The sequence below is a fragment of the Choristoneura fumiferana genome, chromosome 12 (assembly GCF_025370935.1).
Source record: "Choristoneura fumiferana chromosome 12, NRCan_CFum_1, whole genome shotgun sequence".
Classification (NCBI taxonomy): Eukaryota; Metazoa; Arthropoda; class Insecta; order Lepidoptera; family Tortricidae; genus Choristoneura; species Choristoneura fumiferana.
Genome location: NC_133483.1, coordinates 7,642,366 through 7,662,054, shown reverse-complemented (window position 1 = coordinate 7,662,054; position 19,689 = coordinate 7,642,366). Strand labels below are relative to the sequence as shown.

At 39.9% G+C, this 19,689-nt stretch overlaps 2 protein-coding genes across 3 annotated transcripts in view; one reads left to right on the top strand and one right to left on the bottom strand.

Annotated features, from left to right (window-relative positions):
* Positions 1–4,628: 4,628 nt before the first annotated feature.
* On the bottom strand, positions 4,629–11,801 carry elgi (E3 ubiquitin-protein ligase NRDP1 elgi). The gene is made up of 7 exons (XM_074095148.1): positions 11,428–11,801; positions 11,205–11,347; positions 10,703–10,785; positions 9,744–9,949; positions 9,324–9,479; positions 7,492–7,622; positions 4,629–5,959 (listed from the first exon to the last, which is right to left on the bottom strand). Exons 1-7 carry the CDS (start codon positions 11,515–11,517, stop codon positions 5,821–5,823), a joined length of 948 nt encoding a protein of 315 aa, XP_073951249.1. The 5' UTR covers positions 11,518–11,801; the 3' UTR covers positions 4,629–5,820.
* Positions 11,802–13,610: 1,809 nt separating this feature from the next.
* aux (cyclin-G-associated kinase) overlaps positions 13,611–19,689 on the top strand; it is a 29,917-nt gene continuing 23,838 nt past the window's right edge. For both annotated transcript variants that reach the window (XM_074095144.1, XM_074095143.1), the window contains exons 1-3: positions 13,611–13,886; positions 16,656–17,060; positions 17,188–17,285. In XM_074095144.1, coding sequence (XP_073951245.1) covers positions 13,754–13,886; positions 16,656–17,060; positions 17,188–17,285 — 636 coding nt within the window. In that variant the 5' untranslated portion in view covers positions 13,611–13,753. The remainder of the gene's footprint in view (positions 13,887–16,655; positions 17,061–17,187; positions 17,286–19,689) is intronic.

The following is a 19,689-nucleotide window of genomic DNA, read 5'->3' as shown; positions in this document are numbered from 1 at the left end:
CAAGTTGTAATAAATTGATTTGAGTGTTTTTAAACATTACTCAAACATTTTATGCTTTCAGAAATAGTAGATTGTACAACGAGTGCATAAAATGCGTCATTTTACCTGAGGCGTTTACTGTCTTCGGATCGAAGAACGGGGTAATCTATAAAATATATATATATTATTACAATGTAAAATAATTTTACTTATAATCCTCTTTCATTTTTGGCATGAAATTTGAATTTAACATTAAGTATCGCTTTTTTAAACTAGAAAGTACCACGGACTGAAAGTGCTAATAAAATATGCGTTTTGTTTTAGGATCAACAGTTTTCATGAAAATACTGAATTTCGGGTTTACTAGTTAATTTACATACCTACATTATCTTTTTATATATACGGGTATACAAATAAATAGCCCATTTCTTCAAAAAAACCTGAGAAAAAAAACTTAAAACTTAGTAATAGCTATAAATACCCGACGAAACTAATATCGGCGCAGAACTACCCACGTTTTCATCGTCATTTTGTTAGGTATGTATAACACTTATAACCGTCAAATATAGGGTAGCACATAACCCTAACAACATCTCTCTGTAAGGTACGTTCGCACCAAAACCGTATTTAACAAATAAGTTAATCATTAAATTTTTGAGGTACTAATTAGTGATGTAACGAATGTCATATTTTGAACATTCGCGAATGCGAATATTCAGTTTTTCGTTCTGGCGGCAATGAGGGCTATCGCGAATGAATTCGCCACTAGAGGCGCTAGTGTAGCGTGAGGTCACCGAAATGTCAAATCTCATAGTTTTTGGGTGAGCTACGCGGGTTTATTTATAATTAGATTTTTTTTGTGAATATTTTGCATTACCTGAAATTAATTATGGCAATTATGCGTTACGGGGCAATGAATGTCTGTGTTTTGGGACAGTTTTGTCTTTCGGAAACTTTTGTCCTCCCTTTTTTTTCGAACAAAACGGGACTAAGCAACACTGTGGTTGCTGGATATTTTTATGGTACGGTTTTAAGGTGTTTTAAATATGATTTTAATCTAAACTTTGTTTTAACGCCCGTAATAACAGACTCTGAAAGCCACACTTAAAAACCTCACGCAACAGTGCGCCATCTAGTGAGACAAAAAACGATAGCCCTCATTGTCTCGTTCGTATGAAGTGCGTTCCGTACCCCCTTAGTGTAAGCTTTCGGTTACAAAATACGTCTCGATCGCGTTCGCGTTAAATTCTCAATTTGTATCGAAACACGAACAGCGCCTCTAGCGGAACGTTTGCAATGTTCGTGTTTCCATACAAATTGAGATTTTATCGAACGCGATCGAGACGTATTTTGTTACACTAAGGGTACCGTTTATACTTTGTTCCGAGAATTACACAGTTTATACGAACACATCGCAAAGTAAATAAATAAATAATACCAAATGATTAAGTGAAGACTGATAATGTGATTACGAGATTATGTTATTTTTTGTATAAAAAACATAAGAAATTAATGTATTTTGATTTTATTAACCTATCTATTATCTAATAATTGTATTTTTTTCTGATATTCATATTCGCAAAACATTCGCAGAAATTTTGCGAATGCGAATATGCAAAAATATGCGAATATTCGTTACATCACTAGTACTAATGGCCCCAAAATTTACCACGAGCTTAACGGTGAAGGAAAACGTCGTGAGGAAACCTGCGATTAAGCAATTCAATGGAGGGTGTGAAGTTAACGATCCGGACTGGATTCACGTGGGATCACCTAGGGCTCCGGTGAATATAAACGACTTGGGTGAAATAGCGTGTCTACTCGTTGTACAATCTTTTTTTTTCGTCGCTGAATGCCTTGGTCTTTAGCCACACGTAGAATTTCTACTTTATTCACTAGAGCATGAAAGTTATTTTATATCGCCTTATCTTAGAGAATGAAAGTTATTTTATGTCAAAGTTTGAGGTATACCGGTTTCTCGCTAATCAATAGCGAATTTGTGTAGTATAGAGAAGAGAGTTTTCACATTATCCGATCCGATATCGGTACCGGACCACGATAGCCGACAGCATTTGCTGTTATCACATATTTCAAACTAAATCGTTCCGATGCGGACGGCTCAAAATAGCCGCCTCGCATCGGACTCTGCGCACACAGAGACAATTTAGATACACGCATAGCACACATACAAATATTATCGTCCGACAGCCCACGGGCGTCCGATGGTGACGCCAACATATCGGTGTCGGCTCCGATATCCGATATCGGGCCGGACAATGTGAAAGACGTACATATTTCCATATTTCATACATTTTACTTGCCCCGATATCGTATCGTCGTCCGATAGCGATATCGGATCGGATAATGTGAAAACGCTTTAACGCGTGATAACGCGAACGAGTTAAGATGCAGGATAAAGTCTACCTAGTAAGGTGATGAAAAAAAAAACAAGTGAAAAAATTAATCCATTATATTTATATAGATTAACCTAAATAACGTATAAAAATAGGATTTAAATTTGTTGCCAATCAAAAATAATCTATGCAAAACGAGCCCAATTTCAAACAAAAACTCCATCATACTTCAGGGGGTTCCAGAAACAAAAAATAATGCTTGCTCATAATTTTACACATCAATATCAAATGAAATTGCCAAATCAGTTCATATATTCATCATCTGGCAATAAAAACAAACATTACACACTAATATAAACGTAACACAGCACACAATCACTGATGAAAAAATTATTGTAAAATTATATCGAAATTTTTTTATAACTGACAATCATTTGAAAATCAAGCGATTAAAATCTTGGCAACACATTTAAAAAACATATTAATTTAGGAATGTTACCACTCTCAAAAAAAATCTCACATAAAACAATACTTCGCAACTATTGTAAATATTACAATCATTGGCTGTGCAAATCCAGCGTTGAAGTTATTTTTTTAATTAAACCTTGTGCTAGATAAAACATGTTCATTTTTAACACAAAATTAAAATATTTAGGGGCTGTTTCACCATCCATTGATTAGCGTTAACCGACAGTTAAATGTGGTGCCGTCTCCGTCTATTCGAACAAAACAAATAGAGACGGCATCACACCTAACCGCCAGTTAACACTAATCAATGGATGGTGAAACAGCCTCTTAATGTACAATTTTCTAATGCGTTGGTTTAGTACAATCGCTATCACTTAATAAGATACAATAGAGCCAAATTTATAACAACTATAGTATTGCCTTGAGCCGACGAATTATCTTTGTTGTAGACATACAGCTTCATCCCATTCACGCCAACTACATAAAGGAGACTATTTGTCGTATACTATGTCTGCGATCTTAATGAATGTGGGTGCCTTTTGGACGAGGGCGCTACGGTAAAAATAATGTTAGTTTAGTTTTTTTTCCACATTCATTAAAATCTCTGTCGCATCGCACTGTACCTACATACAGTATAGCGCTTCGACTGTTGACAATTTCACAGCGCTGGTGATGTGGAGTTAGTGATATTTAGTATTTGTAGTATGGACAGGGCTCGGAGGAAAGGAACCATTATTCATGAATTAATACGAATATCCCAAGGTGAAGCAGCTCTTCTGTTGAAAAAAACCAAAATAAATATACTTTGTGTTATATCAAACGGTCTAAGATTCGTGTTTTTAGGGTTCCGTACCTCAAAAGGAAAATACGGAACCCTTATAGGATCACTTTTTGTCCGCCTGTCTGTCTGTCAAGACCCTTTTTCTCGGGAACGCGTGGAGGTATCAAGCTGAAATTTATACCTCGGTATTTGGTCTACAGTCCCTTGGAGCTGTGAAAAAATCAAATTTCTAAGCCAACGCAATCAAAAGATGCAGCCATTTATGCTGCAAATTTCCACAAATTTTCGAAACTCGCGAGGGAATCAAAACCTACAGGGTACTTCCCGTAAACTCAGAACTTTGAAATTTGGTACAGTTTGATTAATTCGAGTTAACACTCGACAGATGCGCGTGCCTTCAGTCAATTTTCAACTTTGACGTCATACAGATTATGTAAAAACTATTTTATTTGTATGACGTCAAAGTTGAAAATTGACTGAAGGCACGCCCATCTGTCAAGTGTTAACTCCAAGTAATCGTACTGTATGAAGGTAGCTATTATAACACAACCAACTAAAAAAGTCTGAAAATCTTGATTTTTTATGTCTGTCTGTAAATATAGTATCATTGACCAATATAATCTGACTCCACACTGGGTACATTTTGCTTAAGAGTAGGGCTCTGTATACACCGGATGTATTAAATCACTCGGAAAAAGCGAGAAATATCTTCAAGACACGATTCCCGTTTACTTACATACCTATAAATGTGTACGGAACCCTCGGTGCACGAGTCTGACTCGCACTTGCCCGGTTTTTATTATTTTGTATGTAAGTGAAAACAATTTTATTAAAGTTAGAAACCTTTTTTTAAGTCAAGAAAAAATACAACCGAATAGATAACCTCCTCCTTTTTTGAAGTCGGTTAATATAAAATAGATCGTATCACGTCATAGATTTTGTATAAAAAGAAAGTAATGGTGTTTAGAGCGATTGAGGAAAGATATTAATCAGAAGCATTGAAAGAGCGAATGTATATTTTCCGCCATTAACTGATGGCGACTTCCGGATAACCTAATAATATAATTCACGTCCATTAATAAGTGATATGCTTGCGATCTGTTGCATTATTTTCATTTTCAGTCCTGTTTAGTCTAGCGCGTCGTTTTGTGGCTCAATGCGCTATCCTACTAATATTATAAATGTGAAAGTTTCTGTCTGTTTGTTTGTTTGTTACTCCATCACGTCTAAACCGCCGAACAGATTTCGATGAAATTCGATATACCTACAGATAGTTTGCGTCTCGGGAAAGCACATAGGATAGTTTTTATCCCGGAAAATCGCTTAGTTCCCGCGGGACTAGTAAAAAACGAATTATTAGCGGACGAAGTCGCGGGTAACGGCTAGTATCCTATAAATTCATTCGAAAAAGGATGTACTGAACTAAAAAAAATACCGCAGTTCGGCGACTTCGCTTAGGAAGTCCTAGACCCTTCCTCCCTAGACCCTAGGACGACGCATAGACAAATCGATATCAGAATAAATAACAGGCGGAGTAGAATAGCGCGCAAAGGGGCTTCAGTAACAAATCGTTTGGGGATAATGTATCCATTATTCACACACAGAAGAATGAAGAATTTACTAAACGTACATCCTGGTTCGCAGTCCCAAGGGTTTATTTGTATAAAATTTTGTTACTAAAACTTGTCTGACAACTATGCCGGCTTGTCAGCTTGTAGTGTAGCTCTTGTACTCGGTTATTGAATAGTTTTTCGTTTTTTTTCCTTTTACTAATACTACCATGTTCTTTCTTTCACTGTATAAATAAATAAATCACTCAAGTATTTAAAGCCAGTTTCGAGGCATGTTTATAATTATAACAGGTCGGGTCACACCATGGACTAGACTACGCAATTTCATCCGAGTTTACGCTCATTCTTTCCACCATCTTATACAGTTAGAAATATTAAATTAGATTTTATTAGAAAAATATGGCTCTGTTCATTGGAGGACAATTTTGCCAGTGTCTAGTAGGTTTTGCCGTTGTACGGTAAAAAAAATCTAGAAAACGAAATATGAGAGGTAATGGTGGATGAACGATGACAGCGCGAATCAGTTAGAAAGAGATGTGATAAATGCAACTGTAATATCCTAAACATAATACAGCAAAACTCTTCTTTAAATACGCGAGCGATTCATGATTTTCCCATAGTCTCACAGCGGTTTTCTATGTAAAATGACGCTGACGTCTTGAGCTTGCTACTCGATGCCGTGGGCGAATATCATGACGAGTCCGGGCTCCGTCATCATATGTTCGTCCACATGCGTGTTGTCACATTGTAAGACCAGCACAGCCTGTTTGCCCGGCACTCGTTTGCACACGTACTTTTCATATAACCTGCAGAGTTACATAAGAAAAATTAATGCCTTAGCGATATCCACGTGAATAAGTCTGTAAGTGGTAAATTTTTTGGTGCATTTGCTCTGTCAACATCTTATTTTACTATTAAGCTTTACGGTAACAACTAGTTCCTTGAAGTTCACTTAGTCTCCACTCAATGGGGGTTTCTTGACAGGTCAAATGTCGCTAGATTACGACAGTTTTATTATTATTACTTATTACACCGTCGAAATTTCCCTCACCCTAGATAGCGCTCTAAAAAGCCGGCCACGAGCATTCAAAGATAGCTTGTTAATATCGAGACACGAGGAGCGTCCATGTTGACGCAAGCGAGATTGAAACAAAATTTATTCGCAAGCGTTCACTAGTGCCGGATTAATTTAATTTATTTATTTATAATTTCATAAAAAGTTTCACAGCATTACAGTTTAACCAACGCACTGTGAAATTTATATACGGATTAACACAAATAGTACATAATGGAACAAATACAATAAAAGCAACAGAGGACGGTCGTACATCCATCTTCTCGCAGAACTTCAGACATTCATCACACCAGCTTAACCAAGTACTCGCAAACACATCGAAGCTTGGGGCCGATTCGAGGAGCGAGTTCATTAAGACTATTTATCTGTCGTGTTGTGTTGCTCTGTCTCTCGCTCTCTCTATAGGTTGTGATGCGACATGAAACAAGCCGTCACAACACACTGCATCAGATAAATGTGAACGCAACCATATAAAATGTATGAAACCAATACCGTTCTGATGCGCCACGTCACGACACAACACGACAGATAAATGTGAATGCGGCTTTACCTTCTATGTGCTAGCAATTTTTTTGGTGCTGTTCACTTATGGTGGCCCCCAAGACGTGATGCCCTAACTAAACAATTGCTTAATTTACTTATGGGCTAATCCGGTACTGGCGTTCACTTGTAACAGAACATCGAGCATTCGCCGTTTTTAACTTTGTCGAACTGAACAACGAATAGAGGCAAATATTGCTACAAACATTTATACAATCAGTCTGGATAACGCAGTAGTAAATGCTCGTCAAAATATTATACTCAGCGGCACAAAATTTGGCCCACTCTCCATACAAAATTAACTATAACTGCGTATGCAGTCGGTTAAAAACTACGCCGCTCCGTGTGCGTACAAGTGCAACCACACTTCATCAAACAAATTAAATATATTACAGGAGGCGGCACTGTATTAGACAAAACTATACCCAGCAGCATAAAATTTGGCCCTCTATACATACAAAATTACCTATTATTGCATACATTTGAGGGCCAGGTTATTTGCCGCTCAGTAATTATTTACGATTCTGTCGAACGGATGCACGGCAAAAACCTCGAAGCAAATTTGCTGTCGGTTCAATTGAATGCTCGCTAAATCCTGTTTATTTTGTGAGCCTTTATCTACCTGTAATGTAACATTCTCTAGATTGCTCATTACAAGTGAATGCTCAAGTTTATCAGTCGCTTTACGTAACGAGTATACAATATCTTGTTTTAGTACATTACCTTCTATTATTCTGTCTAGTCTCGAGCGAGGACAGGCCGGGGGGCCACCGCCGCTCGTGGCAATTCTCCATGAGATCATCGATGATGTGTGGCGGGCAGCCCGACTCCGATAGACTCCGCTTTATCATCATCTGCAACGAAGAAAATTTACTTTTTTACGCCCAGCGCGACCCCTCCTCGCGTCTCATACACACGCACCTGCAGCACGTCGTCGGGCGTGGAGATCATGCCGCCCCAGCGCGTGACGCGCGCGCGTGCGAGCGACGCCGCCCAGCGCGACCCCTCCTCGCGTCTCATACACACGCACCTGCAGCACGTCGTCGGGCGTGGAGATCATGCCGCCCCAGCGCGTGACGCGCGCGCGCGCGAGCGACGCCGCCCAGCGCGACACCTCCTCGCGTCTCATACACACGCACCTGCAGCACGTCGTCGGGCGTGGAGATCATGCCGCCCCAGCGCGTGACGCGCGCGCGTGCGAGCGACGCCGCCCAGCGCGACCCCTCCTCGCGTCTCATACACACGCACCTGCAGCACGTCGTCGGGCGTGGAGATCATGCCGCCCCAGCGCGTGACGCGCGCGCGCGCGAGCGACGCCGCCCAGCGCGACCCCTCCTCGCGTCTCATACACACGCACCTGCAGCACGTCGTCGGGCGTGGAGATCATGCCGCCCCAGCGCGTGACGCGCGCGCGTGCGAGCGACGCCGCCCAGCGCGACACCTCCTCGCGTCTCATACACACGCACCTGCAGCACGTCGTCGGGCGTGGAGATCATGCCGCCCCAGCGCGTGACGCGCGCGCGTGCGAGCGACGCCGCCCAGCGCGACCCCTCCTCGCGTCTCATACACACGCACCTGCAGCACGTCGTCGGGCGTGGAGATCATGCCGCCCCAGCGCGTGACGCGCGCGCGCGCGAGCGACGCCGCCCAGCGCGACCCCTCCTCGCGTCTCATACACACGCACCTGCAGCACGTCGTCGGGCGTGGAGATCATGCCGCCCCAGCGCGTGACGCGCGCGCGTGCGAGCGACGCCGCCCAGCGCGACCCCTCCTCGCGTCTCATACACACGCACCTGCAGCACGTCGTCGGGCGTGGAGATCATGCCGCCCCAGCGCGTGACGCGCGCGCGTGCGAGCGACGCCGCCCAGCGCGACCCCTCCTCGCGTCTCATACACACGCACCTGCAGCACGTCGTCGGGCGTGGAGATCATGCCGCCCCAGCGCGTGACGCGCGCGCGCGCGAGCGACGCCGCCCAGCGCGACCCCTCCTCGCGTCTCATACACACGCACCTGCAGCACGTCGTCGGGCGTGGAGATCATGCCGCCCCAGCGCGTGACGCGCGCGCGTGCGAGCGACGCCGCCCAGCGCGACACCTCCTCGCGTCTCATACACACGCACCTGCAGCACGTCGTCGGGCGTGGAGATCATGCCGCCCCAGCGCGTGACGCGCGCGCGTGCGAGCGACGCCGCCCAGCGCGACCCCTCCTCGCGTCTCATACACACGCACCTGCAGCACGTCGTCGGGCGTGGAGATCATGCCGCCCCAGCGCGTGACGCGCGCGCGTGCGAGCGACGCCGCCCAGCGCGACACCTCCTCGCGTCTCATACACACGCACCTGCAGCACGTCGTCGGGCGTGGAGATCATGCCGCCCCAGCGCGTGACGCGCGCGCGTGCGAGCGACGCCGCCCAGCGCGACCCCTCCTCGCGTCTCATACACACGCACCTGCAGCACGTCGTCGGGCGTGGAGATCATGCCGCCCCAGCGCGTGACGCGCGCGCGTGCGAGCGACGCCGCCCAGCGCGACCCCTCCTCGCGTCTCATAACACGTACCTGCAGCACGTCGTCGGGCGTGGAGATCATGCCGCCCCAGCGCGTGACGCGCGCGCGTGCGAGCGACGCCGCCCAGCGCGACACCTCCTCGCGCTCCATCTGGTCCGCCAGGACGCGCATCGTCGGGTTCGATACGCGCATGGCTCGCATGAACTCCTAAAAATCAAAAGGCACCACTTCAAATTTTCACACTCACGGTGGTTTGTAAAGAACTGCCGCTGGTGGATTAATGATGGTGGCCACCACTTAGTGACCAATAAAAAGTTACGATACCGACACAAATTTTTAGTTTCAATGAGAGTATCTTTTTGATTGGCGAAATATCGCTAGATGGCGTTAGTATCGTGAGGTACGTTTGACGTTACAGTCTTGCTTACGATTGGATCATTTAGTTAGTAGAGGATACATCGATGTACTCACCTTCAGTAGCGCCAACTCGCGTTTATGCTCATTTATGACCAGCCTCTGCTCGGCCAGCTCCTGCTGGAAGTCGGTCAGTTTGCCCTGCTGCGTGGCGATTAGGGCTCGTAGCTCGCGCACGCAGTTGTGTTCCGCCAACTCGTCCTTCGGGATCACGAGGCCGCAGCCGGCCTCGCATGGCATTGGTCGCTTTGGGTTGTACTCACCTAGAACATTGATCTACTCTACAGATTGCTGCTGGCTGCTGAGATGTAACACAAACGCATGTAACTTTTTTCTGTCGTCTGTGCCCACCAGGATCCAGTTTCTCAGAGCATATATTAATGTTTATTGGTGTTTTTGTCATACATTATCCAGTATTTATATATGAAAAACTTGATTTCAGTATAAAACCCATTAATTACCATTGTTTCCTTAATGACTTAACCTTTGCACTGTTAACACATGCAGGTAGTTTATGAACTTGCAGTAAAAATATAGAACAAATTGACTGTCCTTTCCTGTTGCATTCATTGATTGTTTGACTGACTGACCTTATCTTCTGACTTAATTGACTTTTAGAATAAAAGAATTAGAAAATAGGAAATTTATAATGTGTCATGTCTTACATAAAAACTTAATACTATTATTTAATATTTTAAAAGACAATTGAGATCTCTCAAAGATGGTTGATTGATGATGGTGCTTCGAGGCTTCATGCGAATGTAACCAAATAAAATAAAGCAAATAATCACAGGGCAAACTTGTTTTGACAATATAAATAAATAAATATAAATTAACGTGAAATATTTTCAGACAAATGAAATAACTAGGTAATTTTTTTTTAATGATGGTGTATGCAAAGTAATTAATTGATTGATTCGGCATTACTTTACAGAGGTGATCAATAAAGTCATTAGTAGAATTAATTAATTGAACAAAAATTTAACAAAATGATATATTTAGCACATATAACTTACATTCAACTAAATGGGAAGCCAAGGAATCCAGTTTCAGCACAGCGTTGCAGCCGTGTGGCGCGTTATCACAACTTGTGCACAATCTGTACAAATAAAAATATTAAGTATCAAAAAAATTTACAACAATTAGACTACTAATTAAACACAATTGGGGAGTAAATACGGAGCTGCTAGACATAGTTACAGGACAAAAGAAAGATTTATATTAATCAAAACAAATGCCAAAACTTTACTTAAATCAAACAAAATAATGTAGGTGAAATATGTATGTACCTGGAAAGCCTGAAAACTGTAACATGCACACTGAACATGGCTGTTTTTCTTTAGCACCACACCAATATATTTTACACACTGCATTTAACACTGACAGGTAAAGACTTAATTACAGTATACAAAACGTATTAAATAGGATATTACATAAATCAAGCTCCCGCAATCGAAATATTATCAAGAATGGCTCACCAGTAAAGGTTGGTCATGTAATAAGTTACAAAATACTAGCCTGGACAGTAAGTTACGTAGTATTCGTGGAACTGGTCTCAACTGGCTGGCGGTTACTGCCTGGCGATCCACTGGGCAAGTTGGCTGGCGGCTGATCCACTCAGTGATACACGCGCGACAAAACGCGTGCTCGCAAGCTGGCGCCTAATGTAATTGATAATGAAAATTAACAGCGAATTTAATGGAGAGGGCCAAGTAATATCAACCAAAACAAATAATCTCACCTGTAAAGGGTCCTCGAGAACTCCTGAGCAAATAGGGCAAATCAGCTCCTCGTCAACGTCACCTTGAAACCTTTTTATTTCAAACCCCATTATAAGTATTTTCAAATGGTTTAACACACATCGGCCTTAATTTATCAATAACGTAGTTTTTCAAGTAAAATTTAACACTCAAATTCAAGTAAATAGCAACAAACAACAAACCGAGAACATCAACCTTTCAATATCGTTTCTCTTTTGCATTTGATTGGATTTCGATGATTGACAAACTCTTTGATGACGATTGTGTTCAATTCATGAAAATGTTTTATTTATTATTATTTACTTTATATATAATGACAATAAGTACTAAATTAGCTTGATCAAAACTATAGTTTTTATTGTAAAATAGAGTCTATTCTAATGTGACTGTGAACCAAGTAGGGCATGACATAAAACCATAGACAGTAGGTATTCCGTAGTGATGTCCTGACAAGTGACAAGTGAAAAACGTTACTGCAGGGCATCTGCAGGGCTACTACGAAATTCGAAAATGGAAGTTCGTATCGTACCGTCCCGCCCACACTTATACTGTATAATACGACAGTGAGAGGGATGGTATGATAAGAACTTCGATTTAAGAATTTCGTAGTAGTCCTAGAAGACACGTTACGATACGGTCCGATACGATACGAACGTCCCTAAAAAAAATTGAAAGTGAGAACCAATTGTCTATGATAATGTAATGTTGCTTCACGTAAGAATGCAAATATCCCAAAAATCGTCGAAGAAAAGGCTCAGGTTTCTAATTCTGAGCTTATGTATTATTTTATTTAAATAATGTACATTTTTAAAGGTATTTTTTGTTTTTAATTAGTTGTTCTCTAAACGTTTTGTCTACATTTATTCAAAATCATTTCGTTAATAATGTCATTTTGATTGAATACAAGCTTTTTTTGGTAAAAAAAAATGAAGAAAAAAACCAATACGAACGATATTTTTTTTTATAAATATTATCATGCGATCAGTCGGGGGGGACTATGAGCAGATGAGTTGCGTGATCAATGGTGTGTAGAGTTGGCTCCCCAGCGAGAGACCGCTCTATCTGTGGCTGAATCTTCATATTAGTTTATCCAGTTCTAGGATTCTGCGCCTCTTAAGACGTCTTATCTGGTCAGGCTCAGTGAATAACCCTGCCAGCAGGTTAGGGTGGCATTCAAGTTTCACGAACGATAATATTAAGGATATTTTTATTTTTGAACTTTTTTGTAAAAAGTGAACATATTATTCAAACTTGCAGGAATGAAATTACGATTACAAAATCAATTAAGTAATTTAACTATTTTATTTACACTTCACACTTATTATCAATATTTTTATTTTATATTTACACTGTAAGGTCACAAAATATAGCTATCTCGGCGCCCAATATCATTTCTTTGCTTTTGGCGTCGAGACTCTAGGTCCTTGGGGTAAGGGTGCGCTGGAGCTACACAGGGAGCTCAGCAATAGGTTAAGGGAGGCAACAGGCAACCTTCGCGCCGGCAGCTTTCTCGTGCAAAGAATCTCAATCGCAGCTCAACGCGGGAATGCTGCCTGCGTGATGGGCACCATGCCAAGAGGCCCACCTCTCTTTTTTAATTAAAGTTTTAGTTTTAGTTATTTTAATTTAATAGTAGTTTTAGTCCTATGGATATTTTGTATTTTCTTAATATTCTCTTAATAAAAGTTTCCTTTGTAAGTAATAGTTTATTTTTATAAAAGGGGTCTTTTTTTGAGTTATTGTATTTTATTTAAATAATTGTACTGTAACTTCCACTATTTCTGATTTTTAAACCACTCCTTGTCGGTCCCTACCTTATTGAATACTTTTGAGCGGTTGAGAGACCACTGAAAGTTACTAGGAGAGATCCTTTCAAGGGATAAATATATCTTTGTTTTGTATATGATCAACGTCTATCGGTCAAAGTTAAAGTCAAAAATATCTTTATTCAATTTAGGCTCTAACAAGCACTAATGAATGTCAAGATATCTACCACTGGTTTGGAAAAACCTCTGTTGAGAAAAATCCGGCAAGAAACCTCGTTGAGTGCAATAATGAGTTTATATATGTACATACTTTTTTTTACAACGTACACTTAAATGTTTTTTTTACAAGTTGTTGCGGTAAACAATATTTCTTGGCAACATTATAATCTTCTGCCAGTGCCAGCGAAACGAATATGCCAATTTCGTCAAATTGGTTCTGCCTGGTTCTGCCATTGTAAAATGGACTAATGCAGAGGGTGCTGATTCAAGATTCTATTTATTCTTTATTTCTCCAAATAAATCTATTTGATAATACGTAAAAATGAGCGTATTTAAGTCAGCCATGGGCTACTTTAGCTCTGGAGGTGCTAATGGTGGCAGTGATAATGACTTCGTCGGGCAGTTTGTTGAAATCGGGAACATGAAGTTGAGAGTCAAAAAGGTGATTGCAGAAGGTATGTCTCCAGATCTTTGTAAATGAAAAAGAACACTGTATCAGCTTATGGTTCGAATTTATATCTGTAGTGTTTGTAGTGTCAGTTAAACTTGTGGTGGCTGGAAACGTCACCGTTTAGTGGGGGCGGATGGATCTTTGTCTGGCGAAATTGAACGAGCATTTTAATTCTCGTTTTGTATAGTTAGTGTTAACACTATGAACAACCTATTATTGATTGTTGTTTTTTTTAAATACCATATTTTCTTAAGGTGTTAAGTAAAATTAATATTAAATATGTTAAAGTACATTAAGAAGCTACTTCGCTTTACTATTAGGTCACTTTCATAGCAGTAGCATTGACTTTGGTTACACATCCAGAGATAAGGATTGATAATGATAACAATTATCCATTACTGTATCAAGCCCTGTTAATGATGCCAGGCCAGCATGCAAGTATATTTTAGTCTTAAATTTATTTTAGGAAGCATGGTTCAATTTAATGATTTTCTTCATAACATATTTTTTGAAAAGAAGGTAAACTAGCAAGTAGAACTAGCAAGTAGCTACTGATGGTAAGGAACTGACTGTCCATAGACATCCATAGGCGGGGTGGGAGGGAGGGGGTGTATGGTCCGTGCCCAGCTCCCTGATAGACTATGTCTTGTACCTGAAAGATTATGATTATTATTTTTTTACCATTTTATAATTAATTATATAATTTACCTAGAAAATCATTATTTTTAGAGATTCTAATTGCTAGGCTATGAGTTGCCCTTAATGAGTAAATTCTTGATATCTTGATGATGTTTTTTATGTTCTTAGGATTGCTAGTTCACAAAGTGGGTTATAATAACCCCTTTAGGTGAGGCATTCAGGGTGCAGAAGTAGAAGAGCACTCAGAAAAAATAAGTGTTTAGTAAAAGAAAATGGGAGCTTTAGAAATTAAAAAAGGTTGTATTAAATAAGGTTGATAACCTAAATCTAAACAAAATCAAACAAACAAAGTGATGTGATTTAAATAAAATATCCCTAAATTATGAAATTGTAGGATGTTTATGAATTTTTTGTTCGTCTGCTGTCTGCAGGTTTTTTATTCAACTTCAATTGGTTGTTTAGAAATTTTGAATAGGAAAAGTTTATTCCACACACAATCATCATCATTCCCAGCCTATATATCCCACTTTCACATTCTCAGAACAAGATTGGGCCGTAGGTTACAGTGCGGATTGGAACTTCACACGCACCATTGAATTGCTTCGCAGGTTTGTGCAGGTTTCCTCACGATGTTTTCCTTCACAAAGCTCGTGGTAAATTTTAATTCCGCACATGAATTTTGAAAAACTCAGAGGTGCGATTTGAAACGATCTGCTTGAATGAAAAAAATGAAAAAGTTTATTCCACACACAATACACCTACAATTATTACTATAAAAACAACAAAAGTATAAAATATAAAACAACAAACATTTGGCAAGTCTTTTAGAAGGACCTCAAAAACAGTTCTCAGGCATGTGCATTCTGAATACAGGCTGGCAATGTTAACTGCAGCTGCAATTTTTAATATGGAAGGCAATACTGCTCTCATAGTCAAAATCTGGGATATTCAAGTGTAATTCCTGGACATGGGACAAGACACATTATTCCGGGACAATCCTGGATGTCCTGGCTATCTGGCAACCCTACCACTGCCCTGTCCTGTTCTGGAAGGAAATGCCTATATACATTTTTGGTTGTGACTGGATTATTTATTTATTTATTTCCTATAGGATATTTTTTCATGGTTAAGGTTGGGTACACAAATTATAAGCAAATGTTTTATTTTATTCCATTTAGGCAAACTAAACATTGTTCTACACATATTTTAGGGTTCCCGAGCCAAAATGGCAAAAACAGAATCCTTATAGTTTCGTCAAGTCCGTCTGTCTGTCTGTCCGTCCATCCGTATGTCACAGGTATTTTACTCGAAAACTACAAGATGTATATCAATGAAATTTGGAGTACAGATGTCTTGTCAAAGCCACTATTTAGTTTTGTAGTTAAATTACAAAAATAAATATTTATAGGGGGGGCACTCCATACATGTAACAGAAATTGTAAATAATTTTTTTTAACTCGCATCAATGTGTGGCACATAGTTCTACAGCTCTTTTGAAAAGATAGTAATAGATTAAGTGAAGATTTCCGGAAATAATCGCTCCCAAAGTAGCAAAACTTGTGCCCCCCCTCCTATCTTGTAAACCGTTTGTCCAAAAAATATGGAAAGGTAACGCTTTATAAATACTTCAAAAATTGGTTTCAACATGATCGGATATACCGTTTTTGAGTTATTGCCGAAAAACTGCGCTTCTCAACAAAAGGACGTAAGTGCCGTGAAGATACGCTCTTTTTCTGGTAATACATTTTAAGACTGTTGTAAGTGTTTTATTTAATTGTGTTATAACGCACATAATATTACTTGTTTTTTTTTGTAATGGCTATGGAACCCTATCTTGGGCGTGTCCGACACGCTCTTGGCCGGTTTTTTATGATTAAGCCAAAGGAACAAGAAGAAAAGTTTCTTGTTTCAATAATTTCCTCAGACTATGTCTCAATTCTTAACAAATATGTATTTATGTACCTACATATAGTATAATTACATTTGACCTAGCAAATTGGTACCAAGGAGTTGTGTTTTATAAATAACTGACAAAGTTGGAATAACCCTCTTTTTAATATTGCTTTTGGTTTTTATTTTTATACAGTTGTGATTTCTTTTGTTTCTCCATACTTCTATAAAACTTTGTTTGCAGGTGGTTTTGCATTTGTTTTCGTTGCCCAAGACGTATCATCAGGCACAGAATATGCACTCAAGAGGCTAATGGCAGCTGACGAACAAGCAAACAAAAATATAATTCAGGAGATTAGTATATTAAAAAAGTTATCGGGGCACCCCAATGTTATTAAATATATAGCCGCTTCTTTTATTGATAAGTCAAAGACTTCACATGGGATGGGAGAGTATTTGCTGCTGACGGACCTGTGCAGCGGAGGCAGCCTCATGGAAGCACTACAGCACCGGGGCCAGGCCTTCCCGCTGCCAACTATCCTCAGGGTCTTCTACCAGGCGTGTAAGGCTGTCCAACACATGCACGCTCAAGTTCCTCCAATAGCACATCGTGATCTCAAACTAGAAAATTTCTTAATATCTAATGAAGGTAATTTTAATGGGATACTTTTTTTTTTTAATGGCTTTCACTCTTGCTGTGACAGCAAGACATATGGGATACTTGCTTGAATGTTTTGCGCGGAAATGTCATGTTTTAAATGACATTTTTGTTTTAGGTACTATGAAACTATGTGATTTTGGTTCTGCTACAACAGATGTATATTCGCCTAATCCTTCTTGGAGCGCCAATCAAAGAAATATGTTAGAGGAAAATGTAAGTGAATTTCACTATCTTTTTTTTGTGCCATATGAGTCTCTGTCTCAATATCGTCACTACTTTGAAAAAATCTCGTATCTAAAGTCAATATATCAACAAAATTGAACCTTGACATAATGACTATAAAGTTCACTCAGAAAAATTATCGATTTTGTGGTAAGAGTTTTTTTTTAATTAGCGTCGATAATATATCGTCACTACTTTGAGAAATCTCGTATCACAAATCAATACGTGAGCGAAACTGAGCCTTGAAATAATGTTCATAAATTTCAACAAGAAAGATGATTACTTTGAGGTGCTATCTCGAGCTAGGCCTAGCTAGGGTAGCTCCACCCTCAACGCAAAAAGGGGGGTGTTATTATAAGTTTGACGCCAATGTCTGTGGCATCGTTGCTTTTCATCGGACTTACTGATTTCCATGCGGTTTTTTCACGTTTTATTAAAATCAGTACAGCCGCTTTTGAGATATTTAGTGAAGTTTGAAATGGCAATATTGGAGGTTTTTATCTTTTCAAAGTTTATAAGGTTATTAAAAGTATTGACGACAGTAACATGACAAGTTAAATGAAAGCTTGGAAAAATATAGTATAAAATGATTATTCCTTTTTTACTAATTAATTACATCCCATCATAATGTTACGAAGGACAGATGAGATGGCTAACTGGGTCAACTAGCCGTTTATCTACTCTAGTACCTACATTTTATATTATTTCACTTGCTGTTGTCCGCGACTTCGTCTGTGAAAATTTTATTTATTGCTACTCTGTGGGAAATATGCAATTTTCCTGCATAAAAAGTATGTTACGTGTTAACCTCAAAAGGTCTACATTATAAACTATCTGTGTCATCCAAATATACGTCAGCCCATATTACGCGAACAACAAATAAACATAAAAACATCTAAACCTTCGCACTATACTCGTACATATGCATTAAAGTTTTTAATATTTAGTAGGATAATATAACATTTTTGTAAAACCAAGATAGGTAGATCGCAGATATATGATGCACCAGTCGAAGGTAAGGGCGATAATTACTATAGGTATCATTCCCGGTCGAGGCAGTGAGAATGGGTCCGTCTATACGGCCAGGTGTGACTAAGGGGCTGTTTCACCGCCCATTGATAAATTTTATTTGACGGATAAATGTGATGCCGTCATCACATAATTTATCTGTCAGATAAATTTAATCAATGGATGGTGACACGGGGGGGTAAAAGTTATTAGTCTAATTAATGTCTAAAATTGGGCTGGCCACACAACAGCCATATTGTAAAAATTAAACTTCGTTTATGCGTTACGTTGTTTGCAAAGCAGTAGGGCTCTAATGAGTGATGTTAGCTCGCTAATTGGCTGCGTTAGTGATAGCCCTTAGTTTCCTTTAAAACAGTCTTGTTTAACTTTTTAATTGTTAGGTGCTCTGTGGGTGCAATTAACTAGACCAGCGGCTTCGCACGCATAAACCAGTATTAGGTCTAGCAGTTCAATTTAAATTCCGGGATTTTGCAATAATGCCCGTGGGCATTAATATACCTAAAAAATTTCATTAACGTTGCGTAAAAACATACGCGTCAAATTTCATGTCTCTAATCGTAGCGGCTGATTTTTTAAAATGTATCCCAAGCCTGTTGGAATGTTATTCTAGACGTCTAGCTATCTAAGTGCCAAATTTCATCCAAATCCGTCGAGCCGTTTTAGCGTTGAGGTAGTAAACAAACACAAGCACGCAGATACCAACTTTCACAATATCAATAGTATATTAAATTATCGGAACAGGCATATTTTTCTGCAAGTAAGTATAATCAAAGTATTCGTAGTTTTTTATCATAGTACGTAGATATTGTTAGAGACGCAATATTATACTTGGGTAATTGATATCATCACGTTATCGAGTTAGGTGACCGCAAACCTTAAAGGATCTATGCTCTACAAACTTACTATACCTTCTGATAGATTAAATGGGTGAGTATCCCGTGTGTTACGAAAATCTAATGATAAAAATAAATACCTAAAACAAATTATTTTAAGTAGTCCCCTTAGGCAAGGTCCCGAAGATGCTGGTAGCGTTCCCTCTTTTGATAGCTAAGCTAAATCTTTGAGCGTGGATGTGGCCAGCTCTTCGGTCCCCTATGATGTCTACTAACCTTTTAGATATTTCTTAAAAAGCTTTAAAACCATTTGCAATACTGCGATCCAGTGGCGAAGCGTCCATAGAACCCTATTCTCATCGGCTTGCCCAATATTTACAAAATAGGACATACATGATTTCTGAAAGATATATGCGATTTTCGCTTCGGCTTTACCACGAAAATATCTGACGCTACGCCACTGCGCGGCCGCAACCCACCCAGACGTGGTTTTGGTGATTGGGATTGATTTCGGAACGTTCCATCCTTTTCCC

Excerpts from the sequence above, each read along its gene's own strand:
- elgi (XM_074095148.1), bottom strand. The coding sequence starts at position 11,517 with ATGGGGTTTGAAATAAAAAGGTTTCAAGGTGACGTTGACGAGGAGCTG. Across the intron at positions 9,950-10,702 it reads GGCTTCCCATTTAGTTGAAT|GTGAGTACAACCCAAAGCGA; the intron begins GTAAGTTATATG and ends TCAATGTTCTAG. Across the intron at positions 9,480-9,743 it reads GCGAGTTGGCGCTACTGAAG|GAGTTCATGCGAGCCATGCG; the intron begins GTGAGTACATCG and ends TTTGATTTTTAG.